Source organism: Saimiri boliviensis, chromosome 2 (assembly GCF_048565385.1).
Source record: "Saimiri boliviensis isolate mSaiBol1 chromosome 2, mSaiBol1.pri, whole genome shotgun sequence".
Taxonomy (NCBI): Eukaryota; Metazoa; Chordata; class Mammalia; order Primates; family Cebidae; genus Saimiri; species Saimiri boliviensis.
In genome coordinates this window covers 217595318-217612528 of record NC_133450.1, presented here as the reverse complement: position 1 = coordinate 217612528, position 17211 = coordinate 217595318, and the positions used below count along the sequence as shown (strand labels likewise).

Below are 17211 nucleotides of genomic sequence, written 5' to 3'. Positions count from 1 at the left end.
AAGATGGCACCAGTAATGCCAAAAATTACAGTATGTTTCTTTTTCTTTTCTTTTTTTTTTTTTTTTGAGGTGGAGTTTTACTCTGAAGCCAAAGCTGGAGTGCAGTGGCGTAATCTCAGCTCACTGCAACCTCTTCCCTCCAGGGCTCAAGTGATTCTCATGCCTCAGCCTCCCAAGTAGCTGGGACTACAGGCTTGTGCCACCATGCCTGGCTAATTTTTTTGTATTTTAGTAGAGACAGGGTTTCACCATGTTGCCAGGGTAGTCTTGAACTCTTGAGCTCGGGCAGTCTGCCCACATTGGCCTCCTAAAGTGCTGGGATTACAGATGTGAGCCACCATACCCGGCCTATAATATGTTTCTTATTAGTAAAATATGTTTATGACTGGTAAGATTTCAAAACATGAAGATGTTGCTATATTAAGGAAATGTCATGCTTAAAAAATAAGGTGTGTCTTTGGCATACAACAGGATCCTTTTAAGTTAGGTGAATTTCTTTTTTTCTTGAGATGGAGTCGCACTCTGTCACCCAGGCTGGAGTGCAGTGGTGCAATCTTGGCTCACTGCAGCCTCCGCTGCCCAGGTTCAAGCAGTTCTCCTACCTTAGCCTCCCAAGTAGCTGAGACTATGCCCGCCACCACACAGGGCTAACTTTTTTGTATTTTTAGTAGAGATGGGGTTTCACTATGTTGGCCAGGCTGGTCTTGAACTCCTGTACCTCGTGAACTACCTGCCTCCACCTCTCAAAGTGATTGGATTACAGGCGTGAGCCACCAAATGAACCTATGAAACTCATTTATAGGCTGGTGCTGTGGCTCACGTCTGTAATCCCAGCACTTTGGGAGGCCGAGGCAAGCAGATCACCTGAGGTCAGGAATTCAAGACCTGCCTGACCAACCTGGAGAAACCCTGACCAACCTGGAGAAACTCTACCAAAAATACAAAATTGGCTGGGCTTGGTGGTGCATGCCTGTAATCCCAGCTACATGGGAGGCTGAGACAGGAGAATTGCTTGAATCCAGGAGGTGGAAGTTGCAGTGAGCAGAGATTGTGCCATTGCATTCCAGGCTACACAGCAAGAGCGAAACTCCAGCTCAGAAAAACAAAACCCCCAAAAACTCATTTATAATGCTTAATATATATAAAAGAATGTATATAATATATATGTAAAGTATAAAGCATAAAGTAAATCTATCATTCATCTGAAGAAATAGAACATTATCAATACTGTTAAGCCATTTATATGCTTCTTCCAATTCCCTCTACCCAATTTAGGATAGCATAGCCACTGTCCGAAATTTTGTGTTTTTCATTCACTTGCTTTTTAAAATATCCTACCAGAGTGCCGGGCGCAGTGGCTCAAGCCTGTAATCCCAGCACTTTGGGAGGCCGAGGCGGGTGGATCACGAGGTCAAGAGATCAAGACCATCCTGGTCAACATGGTGAAACCCCATCTCTACTAAAAATACAAAACATTAGCTGGGCATGGTGGCGCGTGCCTGTAATCCCAGCTACTTAGGAGGCTGAGGCAGGAGAATCACCTGAACCCAGGAGGTGGAGGTTGTGGTGAGCTGAGGTCGCGCCATTGCACTCCAGCCTGGGTAACAAGAGAGAAACTCCGTTTCAAAAAAAAAAAAAAAAAAAAAAATCCTACCAGATATGTATGTATTCATAAACGATTTATTATTTAATACTGCTTGTTTTTGAAGTTATAAAAGTTGCACACTGTAGATTTCTTGGATTTCCTTTTTTAAAATTTAATTCAGCATGCCTATAAAATGCATCCATGTTACATGAAACTGTGGTTCATTTATTTTTAGTGCTAAGATTCCAGGCTAGGTACAGAAGCTCATGCCTATAATCCCAGTGCTTTGGGAGGCTAAGGCAGAAAGATTGCTTAAGGCTAAAAGTTTAAGACCAGCCTGGGCAACATAGCAAAACCTCATCTCTACAAAAGTTTCTTTTTAAATTAGCCAGGTTGGTGGTGCTATGCCTGTAGTCCTAGCTTCATGGGGGGCAGAGGCAAGAGGATAGCTTGAGCCTAGGAGTTTCAGATTGTAGTGAGCTATGATTGTGCCACTGTACTCCAGCCTAGGCAACAGAGCAAGACCCTAAAGTCTCTAAAGATTAAAAAAAAGGATCCCAGCATTTGAGAAGGCCACAATTTATCTCTGTCTTCTCCTGGTGATAGACATTTGAGTTGTTTCCATAGTCAGGTCAATCTTCCTCCTCCTTTCTTAATACTGCCTTGATCCCAGGTCAGATTACATGGCACAAACTATTAGGTTATTGGGATGGAGCAATAAGATTACCAAATCTACATTATCATTGGTTCCTATATTTCAGAGGAAATGTAAGCACACATTTGAGCATTGGGCTGTAGGATGTAGTTTTAAGGCAGGGTTCTTTGGCAGATGGACCTGCATTGCCTTCATGCTGACATGCTAAATCAACCCGTTTATTTAGTAATGTATTCTGGATACAGAGATTGACCTGGATTCAGGAAGTACTTTGTTTGGGGGCTTCTCAAGAAATGCATTTGAACTTAATACAACCTGATCCTCAGTTCCTATCTCTAGACCCTTATGTCCAACTGCATATATCCAAGCAGATGTCTCCTCTATGGCATCTCAAATTCTAAATGATCAAAATTGATTCTATCTCCAAATGTGTACCTTCATCTTCCCAAGTCACCAGCCAGAAACGTTGGAGGTATTTTAGACTCTTCCCTCCTTTTACTTCTTGGTGTCCAGTCAGTCAGCATGCATTATGGCTTCCATTTCTTAAATGTCTTTCAAACGTGCCTCTCTACTCCATCTTCTAGTAGTACGTTTACCAGCACAGGTTAAGCATTCCTAATCTGAAAATTTGAAATCTGAAATGCTCCGAAATCTGAAGCTTTTGGAGCGCCAACATTGCCACAAGTGGAAAATTCTACACATAAATACTTAACTTTAATGTGTATTATTTAAAATATTGTATCAAATTATATTTAGGCTATATGTATAAAATGTATATGAAACATAATTTTGTGTTTACAGTTGGGTCGCATCCCCAAAATATTACATTATGTATATGCAGACATTCCAAAATCTGAAAAAATCCAAACTCCAAAACACTTCTGATCCGAAGCTGTTTGGGATGCTCAACCTATACTATCATTTGATTTCAGATTGCTTTTCTTTCTGAGACAAACTTAGTTGCCTATCTGGGTTCCCTGTCCCCAAAGTGACTTTTTTTTTTTAAGACAGGGTCTCATTGTCACCCAGGCTGAAGTACAGCACGATCACAGCCCACTGCAGCCTCAACCTCCTGGGCTCAAGCAGTTCTCCCATTTCAGTCTCTTGAGTACTTGGGACTATAGGCACGCACCACTCTACCCAGTTAATTTTTTGTAGAGACAGGGTTTTGCCATGTTGCCCAGGCTGGTCTCAAACTCCTGGGTTCAAACGATCCACCCACCTTGGCCTCCTAAAGTGCTGGGACTACAGGTGCTAGCCACTGTGCACAGCCCAAAGTGATCTTTCTAAAAGCAGATCTGTTAATGTCTCTCCAGTACTTAAAACTCATTGGCTTCCCCATCATTTTCAGGATGAAGTACAAACCCATTATTATAGTGTAATAGTAAACTGTCATGCAGCTTCCTTAGCCGGCATTATCTCACTGTACTTTCCTTCACCCTGTACTACAGCCAGCTTGAATTTATTGCACTTTCTAGAATGGACCACATTCTTTCATGCCTACAGTTTTTCCACATGCTATTTCCTCTCTCTAGAATGTCTCGTCTCCCCCTTTCACTCCTAAATTCCTCTGACAAACTGTTGTGCATCTGTTAAGTCTTTTAAGACTCAGCTCACATGTTACTTCCAGGAAACTCCCTTGACCTGACCTTCTCCTCTGGCAGCTTTCTACCCTTTACCCCTCCTGGCTGTTTGGTGCCTTGTCTTCTGCTGACCTCTGTAATAGCAGCTGCTTTATTGCATTATTATTGATGAATTGCTTGTTTGTCTCTTCCACTGAACTGGGAATTTCATGAAAGGCAATAAATAAAGTGTAGCCCTTAGGAACTCAGGTCAGGTTGTAGAGTCAGATCTGCTCTATTATTATTATGTGACTTTGGGCAAATTACTTCATTTTTCCTTGCCTCATTTTCCACATCTGTAAAATGGGGTTAGGAACTGTGTTTATCTTTATTAAAGTATGTGTGTCAGGGATCTCTAAGATCATCCCCATATTTGATTATTCACTAGGAGGACTCACAAGACTCAGCATATAGTATTACTCACTGCTACCATTTATTACAGTGAAAGGATCTAAAACAGAATCCACAAAGGGATAAGGTGTGTGGGGCAAAGCTTGGAGAAAACAGGTACAAGCTTCCAAAATTCTTCTCCTGGTGGAGTTACATAGAATGTGCTTCATTCTCCCAGCACTGAGTTGTCACAACACATGTAAAATGTCTACCAGGGAAGCTCATTAGAGACTCAGTGCCCAGGGTTTTTATTGGGGGCTGGTCATGTGAACACCCCCTGCCTACTATGTATCAAGATTCCAGACTCTGGGCCAGGCGCGGTGGCTCACACCTGTAATACTAGCACTTATGGGAGGCCAAGGCGGGCAGATCACAAGATCAGGAGTTTGAGACCAGCCTGGCCAACATGGTGAAACCCTGTCTCTACTAAAAGAAAATACAAAAATTAGCGGGGCATGGTGGCATACGCCTGTAATCCCAACTGCTCAGGAGGCTGAGGGAAGAGAATCACTTGAACCCGGAAGGCGGAGGTTGCAGTGAGCCAAGATTGTGCCACTGCACTCCAGCATGGGTGGCAGAGCTAGACTCCGTCTCAATAAAAAATGAATTCAAAAAAAGCAGTCCTTTCTGAGGATAACAGTCTGAGGCCTGTAATGTCAGTTCTTCTGCGTAGGATGTAAAGCACTTAGCATGGTGTCTGGCTGTAAGCATTTCATAATTAGCTTCTGCTGCTGCTGCTATTTTGGATAGCAGCTCTTTGTTTCACCACTATTCCTAGTGCTTAGCACAGTACTGAGACATAGGATGTCTCACTAACAGTAATAATCATAACAGCTTTGTTTTTTTTTGAGACGGAGTTTTGCTCTGTCGCCCAGGTTGGAGTGCAGTGGCGCGATCTCAGCTCACTGCAACCTCTGCCTCCCAGGTTCAAGTGATTCTCCTGTCTCAGCCTCCCAAGTAGCTGGGATTACAAATGCTTGCCACCACACCCAGCTAATATTTGTATCTTTAGTAGAGTCGGGGTTTCACTGTGTTGGCCAGGCTGGTCTTGAACTCCTGACCTTGTGATCTGCCTGCCAGTGCCTCCCACGGTGCTGGATTACAAGCATGAGCCACTGTGCCCGGCCTTCATAACAGTTTCTTATGCTTCTAGTGCAGTGGTCTGAATGTTTGTGTCCCCGAAAGTTCATATATCGAAAACTAATCACCAGAGTGATGATATGAGGAGGTGAAGCTTCTCAGAATGATTAGCCGATGAGGGAGGAATCCTCATGAGTGGGATTAGTGCTGTTACAAAAGAGGCCCAGAAAGCTGCCTTGTCCTTTCTACCACGTGAGGGCACAGCTAGAAGGTGTCATGTATGAACCAGAAAGTGGGTCCTCACTGGACACCAAATCTGCTGGCACCTTGATTTTGGACTTCCTAGACTTCAGAGCTGTAAGAAATACATTTCTGTTGTTTATAAGTCGCCCACTTTATGATATTTAATTATAGCAGCTCAGGCCGGGCGCAGTGGCTCAAGCCTGTAATCCCAGCACTTTGGGAGACCGAGGCGGGTGGATCACGAGGTCAAGAGATCAAGACCATCCTGGTCAACATGGTGAAACCGCGTTTCTACTAAAAATCCAAAAAATGAGCTGGGCATGGTGGCACATGCCTGTAATCCCAGCTACTCAGGAGGCTGAGGCAGGAGAATTGCCTGAACCCAGGAGGCGGAGGTTGCGGTGAGCCGAGACCGCGCCATTGCACTCCAGCCTGGGTAACAAGAGCGAAACTCCGTCTCAAAATAAATAAATAAATAAATAAATTACTTTGGAAAAATAAAAATTGATAAGCAAATAAGGGAAAGCATCAGCAATTGTGAGAGTCAATGGAGAACGTTCATTAGACCAATCTCTCTCTTTTTCTATATTTTGAGAAATTTTATATGAAAAGTAAAAGAGATTTTAAAAACTTGAATTATTAGCAATAGCAAGCAATGCCCATAGTAATAGTAATATTCATTTATTTTAAAATAATCTGGTTTGTTCAGGGAAACGTATGCTCTATTACTGTATTGGTTTGTTGAATGCATATTGTCTTCTAAAGTCTATGATGCAAGTTAGAGTTTTAGATTAATAACCCCTTTTTTAATTTTTTTTAAGATGGGGTTTCACCATGTTGGTCAGGTTGGTCTTGAACTCCTGACCTCAGGTGATCTGCCTGCCTTGGCCTCCAAAGTGCTTGGATTACAGGCGTGAGCCACCATGCCTGGCCTATCCCTTTGTTTTATAGATGAAGATACTGAAACTTTATTGATATCAGTGAAAGAGTCAGAGTCATAGTCATAGACCAGCGTTTTATCCCTAGTTAAAAGAACCCTCCCTACTTTATCCCAGGACTTTACTTTTGGAAAGATAAAGTGATTTTTTAATCATTGCAGATATGTTTTTTTGTATTATGTACTTGTAATATAAATTATATAATTGATATATGTAATTTATAATATAATTTATATATAATAAATACAATTTTTTGTAATTAAATATATTTTATTTTATTTTATTTTTTTTTTTTGAGACGGAGTTTCGCTCTTGTTACCCAGGCTGGAGTGCAATGGCGTGATCTCGGCTCACCGCAACCTCCGCCTCCTGGGCTCAGGCAATTCTCCTGCCTCAGCCTCCTAAGTAGCTGGGATTACAGGCACGCGCCACCACGCCCAGCTAGTTTTTTGTATTTTTAGTAGAGACGGGGTTTCACCACGTTGACCAGGATGGTCTCGATCTCTCGACCTCGTGATCCACCCGCCTCGGCCTCCCAAAGTGCTGGGATTACAGGCTTGAGCCACTGCGCCCGGCCAATTAAATACATTTTATAATTTTAGTGTTTATGTAATATAAATATTTATTTCAGTAGCATATGTGCACATGCAGTTCATCTGTTAAACATCTCCTCTCTCCTTCACATTATAAGGAAAAGATAGTGTTGCTTCCACTTTCCAGGTAGAGAAACTAGGCCCTGTTACATTAAGAAGCTTTTCAGTGATGACAGTTAATTAAAGTGTAACCAAATCTAAAATAAGACTTGTCACTTTCTGGCTCAGTACTTGATCTCACATGTATATGAATATAACCTTCCTTGTGTCTACCTCAACAGGCTTCTGATGGAAGCAGCTCCAGAGAAGATCTTTCATCCCAACTTTTGAGAAGGAATGAACAGATACGGAGGTTAGAGGCCAGACTTTCTGGTATGTCTAAGAGCTCATAAAAAGCAAACAACAGGAAATTTGCCTTGCTTGACTCTCTTCCTATGAAATAGTCATATAGGATAACTTTGTAGTTATTTTCACATACCATTTTGATCTTCTTAGGAAGGAGCAAATATACCCTCTTCTTTTTTTTAGTGTATCAAATAACGCAAATTCAAAACTGAATTTGAAAGTTTATTAAAAAAATATTTTTCTGCTCCTGAGGTTTCTAGCCATGGAAATAAAAGATACTAATAGTATATGTACAATAGATTTGCCCATCTTCTACCCTTAGCATAGCCTGCTTTCAGGTGGTAAGGGGTAGGGTTAGTATTTAAAGGGAATGTCTAACAGATATTGGATTCATCAGCACTGGAGAGAGATTGGTGCTGTGGTGCCACTTGCTGCAGCTCACATCACCTGTGTAAGTGTTGTTGTAGGTCTTCGGACCACTTTTCAATGGTATTTTCTGACTTCAGCACCTGTATAGAAGGTGTAACTCTCATTTTGTCTTTTGTGTGCAGTTTACAATTTACACAGCTCCCATTATATCCTTTGCCTGAGGAGGGCATGTTCGTGATAGGATTGTGAGTTATTATTTTGGTTTCTGCCAGTGGATACATTTGGAAAGCTTCATCCTGTAAAGTGGTTCATGGCTTCTGTGTCTCTTTTTGTCCGTTGGCCTTTTAATTCCCATTTTATTGGGGTAAAACAGCAGACCCAAATTCACCAAGTACCTGTAGTATGTGAAATATTTATATTTGTATAGCTGTCAGACTCAGATTCACCAAGTTGTATGTGAAGTATTTATATTTGTGTAGCTATCAAAGGTTCATAGCATAGCTCACAACTACCAGTTAATTATTTTGTCCTCACTAGAGCCTTATTAGGCTTAGCAAGGTTAAGGCCTCACAAGTAGTAAATGGTAGAGCTGGGATCCAAACCCAGATTTGTTTGATACTAGAGTCTTAATTACATCTGCTTTAAATTTAATTGTTGCAATCTTGCTACTCCTACTCATAAATAATATTAGTAACAGAGGTAAAGCAATCTTACATTTGTTTAATGTTAGAGAGAGAGTTATAAAATAATGTATGTGCCTTCCCCATAAGCTAGCAAGAATAGTTGGGCTTGACTTATGTTAGAGAAGGGTCAAGGAAGAGAGCTGACATTTATTGGGCCCACTATGTCCTGTGTATTGTCCTACAGTATTAGTATGAGTAATAATAATAATAGCAGTCACAATAGCAACAATAACAGTTACATTTCATAGAGCACTGTGTGCGAAGCACTTAAGGGATGTAAAATGTTTTATTATCTAATGCATCTTTTGTGGTAGGTACAATTAATATCATCATTTAATATATGAAGAAACTAATACTACAGGATCAATAATTTTCTTAAGGTCCCTAGCTAAGGACTGACAGAGTTGGGATTTGAGCTACTGTCTATGTTTTTTCTAAACTGTAACAATTTTGTTTGGCCACCTAGATAATTAATTATGGCCTTTACATTTAATATGGCATAGGTAACCCAGTTCCTGCGTAGAAAGGGAGCTCACTTTTTTTTTTTTTTTAGAAAATTAAGTGCTGCCGGGCGCGGTGGCTCAAGCCTGTAATCCCAGCACTTTGGGAGGCCGAGGCAGGTGGATCACAAGGTCAAGAGATCGAGACCATCCTGGTCAACATGGTGAAACCCTGTCTCTACTAAAAATACAAAACATTAGCTGGGCATGGTGGCGCGTGTCTGTAATCCCAGCTACTCAGGAGGCTGAGGCAGGAGAATTGCCTGAACCCAGGAGGCGGAGGTTGTGGTGAGCCGAGTTTGTGCCATTGCACTTCAGCCTGGGTAACAAGAGTGAAACTCCGTCTCAAAAAAAAAAAAAAAAGAAAGAAAGAAAATTAAGTGCTATCACTGTAAAGACAATGCTGCACCTAAGGTGTTTGTTATAGCCCTGACTACTGTTCCTGAGTTGTGTGGACTACAAGCAGCTGTTTAGTGAGTTCACTTTGGTCTGTCCTACTGCTGAGGCTGGAAGAGGAAGTGAAAACTGAGATTTGAAATTAAGAGATAAATCTGTGTATTTCATAGCAGGACGTTTCTGATCAACAGGCTAAGCCTTATTCTTGTTCTCTATCAAGGCTAAACAAACCTGCCTTTTTGTACTCACCATTTATACACCATGGATAGTTTGTACTATACTTGTTTGCCTGTGTTGTTCATTGTTAATGGGAGGCTGTCTGCCTAGCTTTCCTTATCAGGAATGGTTTTCAGGTTAAGAAAATCATCATCATTTCCACTCATTTTTTTGTTTAATTAACTTCCTTTCCTGATGTTTGTCCATTTCTGGTATGTGCGTCACCCTCCTCACCCAAGGCTATGCTGAACAGGTCCGAAACTTGCAGAAGATAAAAGAGAAGCTTGAAATTGCATTAGAAAAACACCAGGATTGTACGTATTTTTTTCCTGCTTTTTTCAATATTTTCAGGGTTTAGTTTTTTGAAATGAAACAATAGTGTACGGTTAAGTTTGTCTTTCATGAGAGCACAGATCTTTATTTTATAACTAGTATACCTTTTAATCAGGTTGATAGAACATTTGTCTGATATTTATAAGTATACAACTTGTATTTATGTTTCCTTATGGGTGTGATTCTTAGGAGCAGGTCGTTATGTGTATCAGCTTGTCTCTATCCAGTTCAGCCCCTTTAGTTAGGCTACCCTCAGATTTTAATGAAATCTATTACCTATCCCTTAGGTCTGGATTAGGAAATCGGTTCTTGCCATAGCTTCATTACTGCTGTGTTGAGTAACTGGGAGAAATCCCTGTCATCACTCCCTCAGCAATAAAGCATACATTTTGTTTAGTCTACCATAAACCATGTGTTCTTTGGGTACCACCCAAAAAAGATGTTAATAGAAGTAGAAAGTTATTTTTTGTTGTTGATATGTACTAAAAAACTGTTAAGGAAAATAAAGTAAAAGAAAGGTTTTTTGTTTGTTTTGCTTTGTTTTGATTTTTGTTTTTGTTTTTAATTCTGATAAAGTGGTAGTAGCCATCACTTAGCATGAGCTTTAATATTTTCTGGCAACCTACCTAACTCAGTATTCTATCATTGTACCATTTAAAGAGTTACTTTTTGGCATCTTTCTAAATATATATACTTGTCTATTATAAAAAACAAAAAAAGCCGGGTGCGGTGGCTCAAGCCTGTAATCCCAGCACTTTGGGAGGCCGAGGCGGGTGGATCACGAGGTCAAGAAATCGAGACCATCCTGGTCAACATGGTGAAACCCGTCTCTACTAAAAATACAAAAAATTAGCTGGGCATGGTGGCGCGTGCCTGTAATCCCAGCTACTCAGGAGGCTGAGGCAGGAGAATTGCCTGAACCCAGGAGGCGGAGGTTGCGGTGAGCCGAGATCGCGCCATTGCACTCCAGCCTGGGTAACAAGAGCGAAACTCCGCCTCAAAAACAAACAAACAAACAAACAAAAAACAATAAGGAAACAAATAAAAACTGTGGTCTGTTACTAAGGCCAAAAGATTCTTCTGGAAAGTTGAGGTAGATCGAGCTTTTCCAAGTATCATAATCCACTTATGTCACTTTGGCCTTTTTCATTAGGTGACAGTTGTAGAGTAATCACATGGGCTATTTGTCATGCTGTTTCTGAAGTATTTCCATATCTCAAATAGAGCCTCTTTGTTAACAGCTTCCATGCGGAAATTTCAAGAGCAGAATGAGACATTCCAAGCCAACAGAGCCAAAATGGCAGAAGGACTGGCTTTGGCATTAGCCAGAAAGGACCAGGTATTTTATATGTGGCACTGCCCAAAACTGGTGGAAAGATTTCATTTAGTGACATGATTTCAAAAATCATGACATAACCTATGGAAAATATTTACAGCCTAGGAGAAGAGGAATGTTCCAAGTTCTTTAAGGTTTTCTTTGGCCTCTTCTTGTAAAGTGAAAAACTTTACAGTTTTAATCATGAAATGTGTCCAGAATGTGAGAGTATCATTCCTTGCATCTGTGTAGTTTCATAAAATTGAGAATGGAAATAGTGTATCTGTAATCTGATAGCAGGCCCCAAAATAAGAGAAAAGGTCTCTGCCCTCTGTAAACCTCTCTGAAAGTCTAACCCCCAAACATTTGCCTTTTATCCTGGAGAAGATGTTATTGATCCAGTCATAATCCATAGTATACAGAGTTCTTCCAACCTCTGTTCTCACGTTTCTTCAATCCAAACCTGCTGGACAGAGGGGAATTCCTATAATCTCAACAGATCCATCCACTGGAAGTTGCTGAATGAATAACCACAAGGAAGAAAAATAATTCTGTTACTGGTTATTACAGTAATTATTAAATGTATTTTGTTCAGAATAATCGACGGCATTTAAATTTAAGATAAGCAACAATATATTGTAATGATAATTTTGATGTATTAAGACAGTTTATTATGTTTCACTTAAGAAATTGTATAATTTTTTTCATCTGGAGAGGGTGGGTGAGTGGGTTGGTTGGTTGGTTTTAAAGTGTCTGTTCATCATCTGGGACATTTAGTAGCCAGAAAAAAAATACCATTTACCAATATTTAGTGGATAACTATGGTATGAATGTATATAAATGAAGAAATAATCTAAAATGGATAGATTCTGATTATAGGCAATCAGGATATTGCCTTTTGTGCAAATGGGTTTTTCCCCCCCCACTATTTTATGGTTTGTGAATAGGGGGCATAATTCCTTTTCTTTTGACTTATACAGATGGCATAAAGCATGTTATATAAAATCAAAATCAAATGGTAAAATTAAAATGAAAAGGAATATAATTATCAGGGATGGCAAAAGATTTCCCTTACTCCCCCAATTTCAGGAATTAATTTCTAAACGTCATTTGCAGAATTACTTAACTCAGCTGGTCCCAGCTACCCACTCCTAAGAATAATAGTACTCATGGCAACACTCCAAGGAACAAGCTGAAAAGCTGCATAAAAACGGCAGATATGGCTTTGCTTGGGTGCCCTGCTTAGTAAAAATATGCAGGTTTATATTCATGAATTCATTATATTCTAGAATCTTATGTAAAGTTCAGTTTCTTCTCCTTTTATGACTCTTGCCTTTCTTAATATTAAGCCAAGTTTACGGATTTTTTTTAATTGGCTTTTTTTGTTTTGTTTGGTTAGTTGCTTTCTGGGGAGAGTTGGGTTGTTTTGTTTTCTGAACATCCTGATATTACAGATACTCTTCCCTGGAAACCATACCTTTTTATTGTTTTGTTTTAGGAATGGTCAGAAAAGATGGATCGGCTTGAAAAGGTTAGTTCATCTTTATTTTTGTCTCATTTTCGTTGGTCTTGTCTCCAGGGTTTGGAAAACATTTTATTCAATAGCCAACATACTGATCACTCTACGACCTCTTGGAACCAGGACAATTTACCATTAGGTACTGACTTGAAAAGTTCAGATCCTCCCCTTTTTTGGTGAATGTGCAGGATGTCTTTTGTTTGCCCCTCCTGATACACTCTGCACACCCCCTCTCTTCCCTTTCTCTCTATACCAGACTGCTGATAGAGACTGTATCAGTAGGCCTCAAAATGTCCTCTGGCATCTGTTTGGGTTCAGCCAGTGGGGAACCCTTAAAGAACCATGTGTGGAAGAAGGTGTGGTCAGGATGTTTCTTCCCCCACCTTTCTCCATGTGGGGTCTCTTCAGTTTAGTTGCATTCCATGGCCAAAAGTCACAGCTTCAGTTGGACCTTTGGTTTTCCTTCTTTGTTTTTCTCTCTCTGGGTTTCCTGTAACCTCTGCTTCTTTTTGCCTCTTTATGCCCAACTGTTAGTAACACATTATCTTTTGGGGTATCTTACCCATCCCACAGCTTTGATAAGTCTCTTTATTAAACCATCTTCAAAATGCCTGATTTGACTTGGCCTTTTCTTTCCTGCTGTGGTTCTGATTGACACTGTGGTAATATTAGGAACACTTCAAGATGAAGCAGCGGGGAAGGAAGACAATTCTCAAGGCTCAGCACTGTACATATATGAGAACCTCCTGACTAGATATAGATGAGGAAAATTGATTATTCTAGTACCATTGCTTGCATAACACAACACTGTGCAGGTACCTTAAGTAATATATTCCTGGCTCCCAGATATGAACAAGAAGGTGAAATTTCAAGTCTATAATTGGAAAAACATTTTAGTTTTAAAATAATCAATAGAGTCTACTATCTTTTCTATATAACACCAAGTTAACTATTTAATTTCTGTTCTATAGAAATCTGATTATCAAGCTAGGGAATACATTAATTTTTTTTTTTTTTTTTTTTTTTTTTTTTTTTTTTTTGAGACAAGGTCTAGTTCTGTTGCCCATGCTGGAAGCATCACAGTCACAGCTCAGTGCAACCTTCTGGGTGCTCAAATGATTTTCCCACCTCAGCTTCCTCAGTAGCCGGGACTACAGACATGAGCCACAATGCCCTGCTAATTGTTTCAAAACGTTTAGTAGAGATGAAATCTCACTGTGTTTCCCAGGCTGGTCTTGAACGCCTAGACTATAGTGATCCTCCTGCCTGGCCTCCCAAAGTCCTGGGATTATAGATGTGAGCCATTGTGCCTGGCAACATTTTTATGTAAGGAAAGAATTATAGAAAAGTCCCAAGGAAACCTGTGCTTGGGAAAAAGAAAAAAATCCTCAAACATATGCTATTAATGACAGTCTTCTTAAATATAGAGGTATGGGTTAGGTTAAGATTTTCTTACCATAAAATAAACTCGTAAGATTATGGCAATTGAAATTCTCATTGAACTGTTTTTTTGTTTTTCTTTTGAGACGGAGTTTCGCTCTTGTAACCCAGGCTGGAGTGCAATGGCACGATCTCGGCTCACCGCAACCTCCGCCTCCTGGGTTCAGGCAATTCTCCTGCCTCAGACTCCCGAGTAGCTGGGATTACAGGCGCGTGCCACCATGCCCAGCTAATTTTCTTTATTTTTAGTAGAGACAGGGTTTCACCATGTTGACCAGGATGGTCTCGATCTCTTGACCTCGTGATCCACCTGCCTCAGCCTCCCAAAGTGCTGGGATTACAGGCGTGAGCCACCACACCCGGCCCTGTTTTTTTATTTTTAAAAAATTTGGTAAAGAATATCCAAATTGGACTGAACCAACTGAAAAACCTACTTAGGTTCACAAGGTTTACAAAGGCAATTTTCTCTTCATTTTGTTTTTATTTTTTAAGGAGAGGTTGGGGAAATTTTCTAAAGTAGGAAATAGTAATGAGACATCTATATAGGTCTTTGAAACCACTTTAATTGTTAAAGATTTGTTTTGGCCGGGTGCAGTGGTTCACACCTGTAATCCTAGCACTTTGGGAGGCTGAGGTAGGCGGATCACCTGAGGTCAGGAGTTCGAGACCGGCCTGACAAACATGGAGAAACTCCGTCTCTACTAAAAATACAAAATTAGCCGGGCATGGTGGTGCGTGCCTGTAATCCCAGCTACTCAGGAAACTGAGGCAGGAGAATCACTTGAACCTGGGAGGCGGAGGTTGCAGTGAGCACCATTGCACTCCAGCCTGGGCAACAAGAGCAAAACTCCATCTAAAAAAAAAACAAAAACGTGTTTTTTGCTTTTTGTTATTGTTTTTCAGTCAAGACTTAGAAACTGCAAAGCAGGATTAGTCCTTAAGAAAGTCATTTTTTGGGCCGGGTGCGGTGGCTCAAGCCTGTAATCCCAGCACTTTGGGAAGCCGAGGCTGGTGGATCACGAGGTCAAGAGATTGAGACCATCCTGGTCAACATGGTGAAACCTCGTCTCTACTAAAAATACAAAAAATTAGCTGGGCATGGTGGCGTGTGCCTGTAATCCCAGCTACTCAGGAGGCTGAGGCAGGAGAATTGCTTGAACCCAGGAGGCGGAGGTTGCGGTCAGCCAAGATCGTGCCATTGCACTCCAGCCTGGGTAACAAGAGTGAAACTCCGTCTCCAAAAAAAAAAAAAGTCATTTTTTTTTTTGAGATAGGATCTCACTGTGATGCCCAGGCTGGAGTGCAGTGTAGTGGGCACAGTCACAGCTCACTGTAGCCTTGACTTCTCAGGCTTAGGCAATTCTCCCACCTCAGCCTCCCAAGTAACTGGATTACAAGCACATGCCCCCATGCCCCACTAATTTTTTTTGTACTTTTTTATAGAGCTGGAGTTGGTTTCCAACTCCTAGGTTCAACTGATAGGCCCACCTCGACCTCTCAAACTGCTGGGATTAGAGGCAAGAGTCCATTTCTAGAAATGATCATTTAATAAACTGTAACCCGCCGATACCAGTCATGTCTAATTTTTTTTTTTTTTTTTTTACTCATTAACTGAAATAAGTTCTACATTTAATCTGTGTGCATTTAGTTTTTTTCAGGCATTTAATCTTACTCATTAGTCATATTTTTCAGCTAGTTCAGTGTATCACTAAGAATAGACATGTAAAATAAGTCCAGGCACAGTGGCTCACTCCTGTAATTCCAGAATTTTGGGAGGCTAAGGCAGGCAGATCACCTGAAGTCAGGAGTTTGAGACCAGCCTGGCCAACATGGCGAAACCTTGTCTCTACTAAAAGTAGAAAAATTGCTGGGCGCGGTGGCTCAAGCCTGTGATCCCAGCACTTTGGGAGGCCGAGGCGGGTGGATCACGAGGTCAAGAGATCGAGACCATCCTGGTCAACATGGTGAAACCCCGTTTCTACTAAAAATACAAAAAATTAGCTGGGCATGGTGGTATGTGCCTGTAATCCCAGCTACTCAGGAGGCTGAGACAGGAGAATTACCCGAACCCAGGAGGCGGAGGTTGCGGTGAGCCGAGATCGCACCATTACACTCCAGCTGGGTAACAAGAGCGAAACTCCGCCTCAAAAAAAAAAAAGTAGAAAAATTAGCCAGGCATGGTGGTGCATGCCTCTAATTTCAGCTACTCGGGAGGCTGAGATATGAGAATCACTTCAACCGGGTAGACGAAGGCTGCAGTGAGCTGAGATCACACTACTGCAGTCCAACCTGGGTAACAGAGTGAGACTCTGTCAAAAAACAACAACAAAAAAAGAATAGACCCGTAAAATATATCTGGACTTGCTAAACAGATGTAAGAACTTTAAAGTTCTACATAGGCCATACACAGTGGTTTACATCTATCAGTACTTTGAGAGGCTGAGCCTTCAAGACCTGCCTGGATAAGAGGGCAAGATCCTGTCTCTATCAAAAAAAAAAAAAAAGTTCTACATAATGATTGCTCTTATTCTCTTTTTTCACCATTATTTAAAAGACATTTATTTTTAAATAAATAAATTTTCTAGTTAAAGGATTAATTTAATTAAAGAATTTGTAAATAATGCCATGTTTCTGTAAGGTGTCCTGTTATCAATGCATTATTGTCCATTGGCATGAGATTTCCTAAAGATTTTCCCTATTAAGAATTCTGCTTTTGGCCGGGCGCGGTGGCTCAAGCCTGTAATCCCAGCACTTTGGGAGGCCGAGGCGGGTGGATCACGAGGTCGAGAGATTGAGACCATCCTGGTCAACGTGGTGAAACCCCGTCTCTACTAAAAATACAAAAAATTAGCTGGGCATGGTGGCGTGTGCCTGTAATCCCAGCTACTCAGGAGGCTGAGGCAGGAGAATTGCTTGAACCCAGGAGGCGGAGGTTGCGGTGAGCCGAGATCGCGCCATTGCACTCCAGCCTGGGTAACAAGAGCGACAC

The 17211-nt window shown here is 41.0% G+C and overlaps 1 protein-coding gene across 5 annotated transcripts in view; it reads left to right on the top strand.

Moving 5' to 3' along the window:
• GOLGA1 (golgin A1) overlaps positions 1–17211 on the top strand; it is a 70902-nt gene that overhangs the window by 2964 nt on the left and 50727 nt on the right. For all 5 annotated transcript variants that reach the window (XM_003940631.3, XM_074395331.1, XM_074395330.1 and 2 more), the window contains 4 exons: positions 7388–7478; positions 9855–9929; positions 11190–11287; positions 12762–12794. In XM_003940631.3, coding sequence (XP_003940680.1) covers positions 7388–7478; positions 9855–9929; positions 11190–11287; positions 12762–12794 — 297 coding nt within the window. The remainder of the gene's footprint in view (positions 1–7387; positions 7479–9854; positions 9930–11189; positions 11288–12761; positions 12795–17211) is intronic.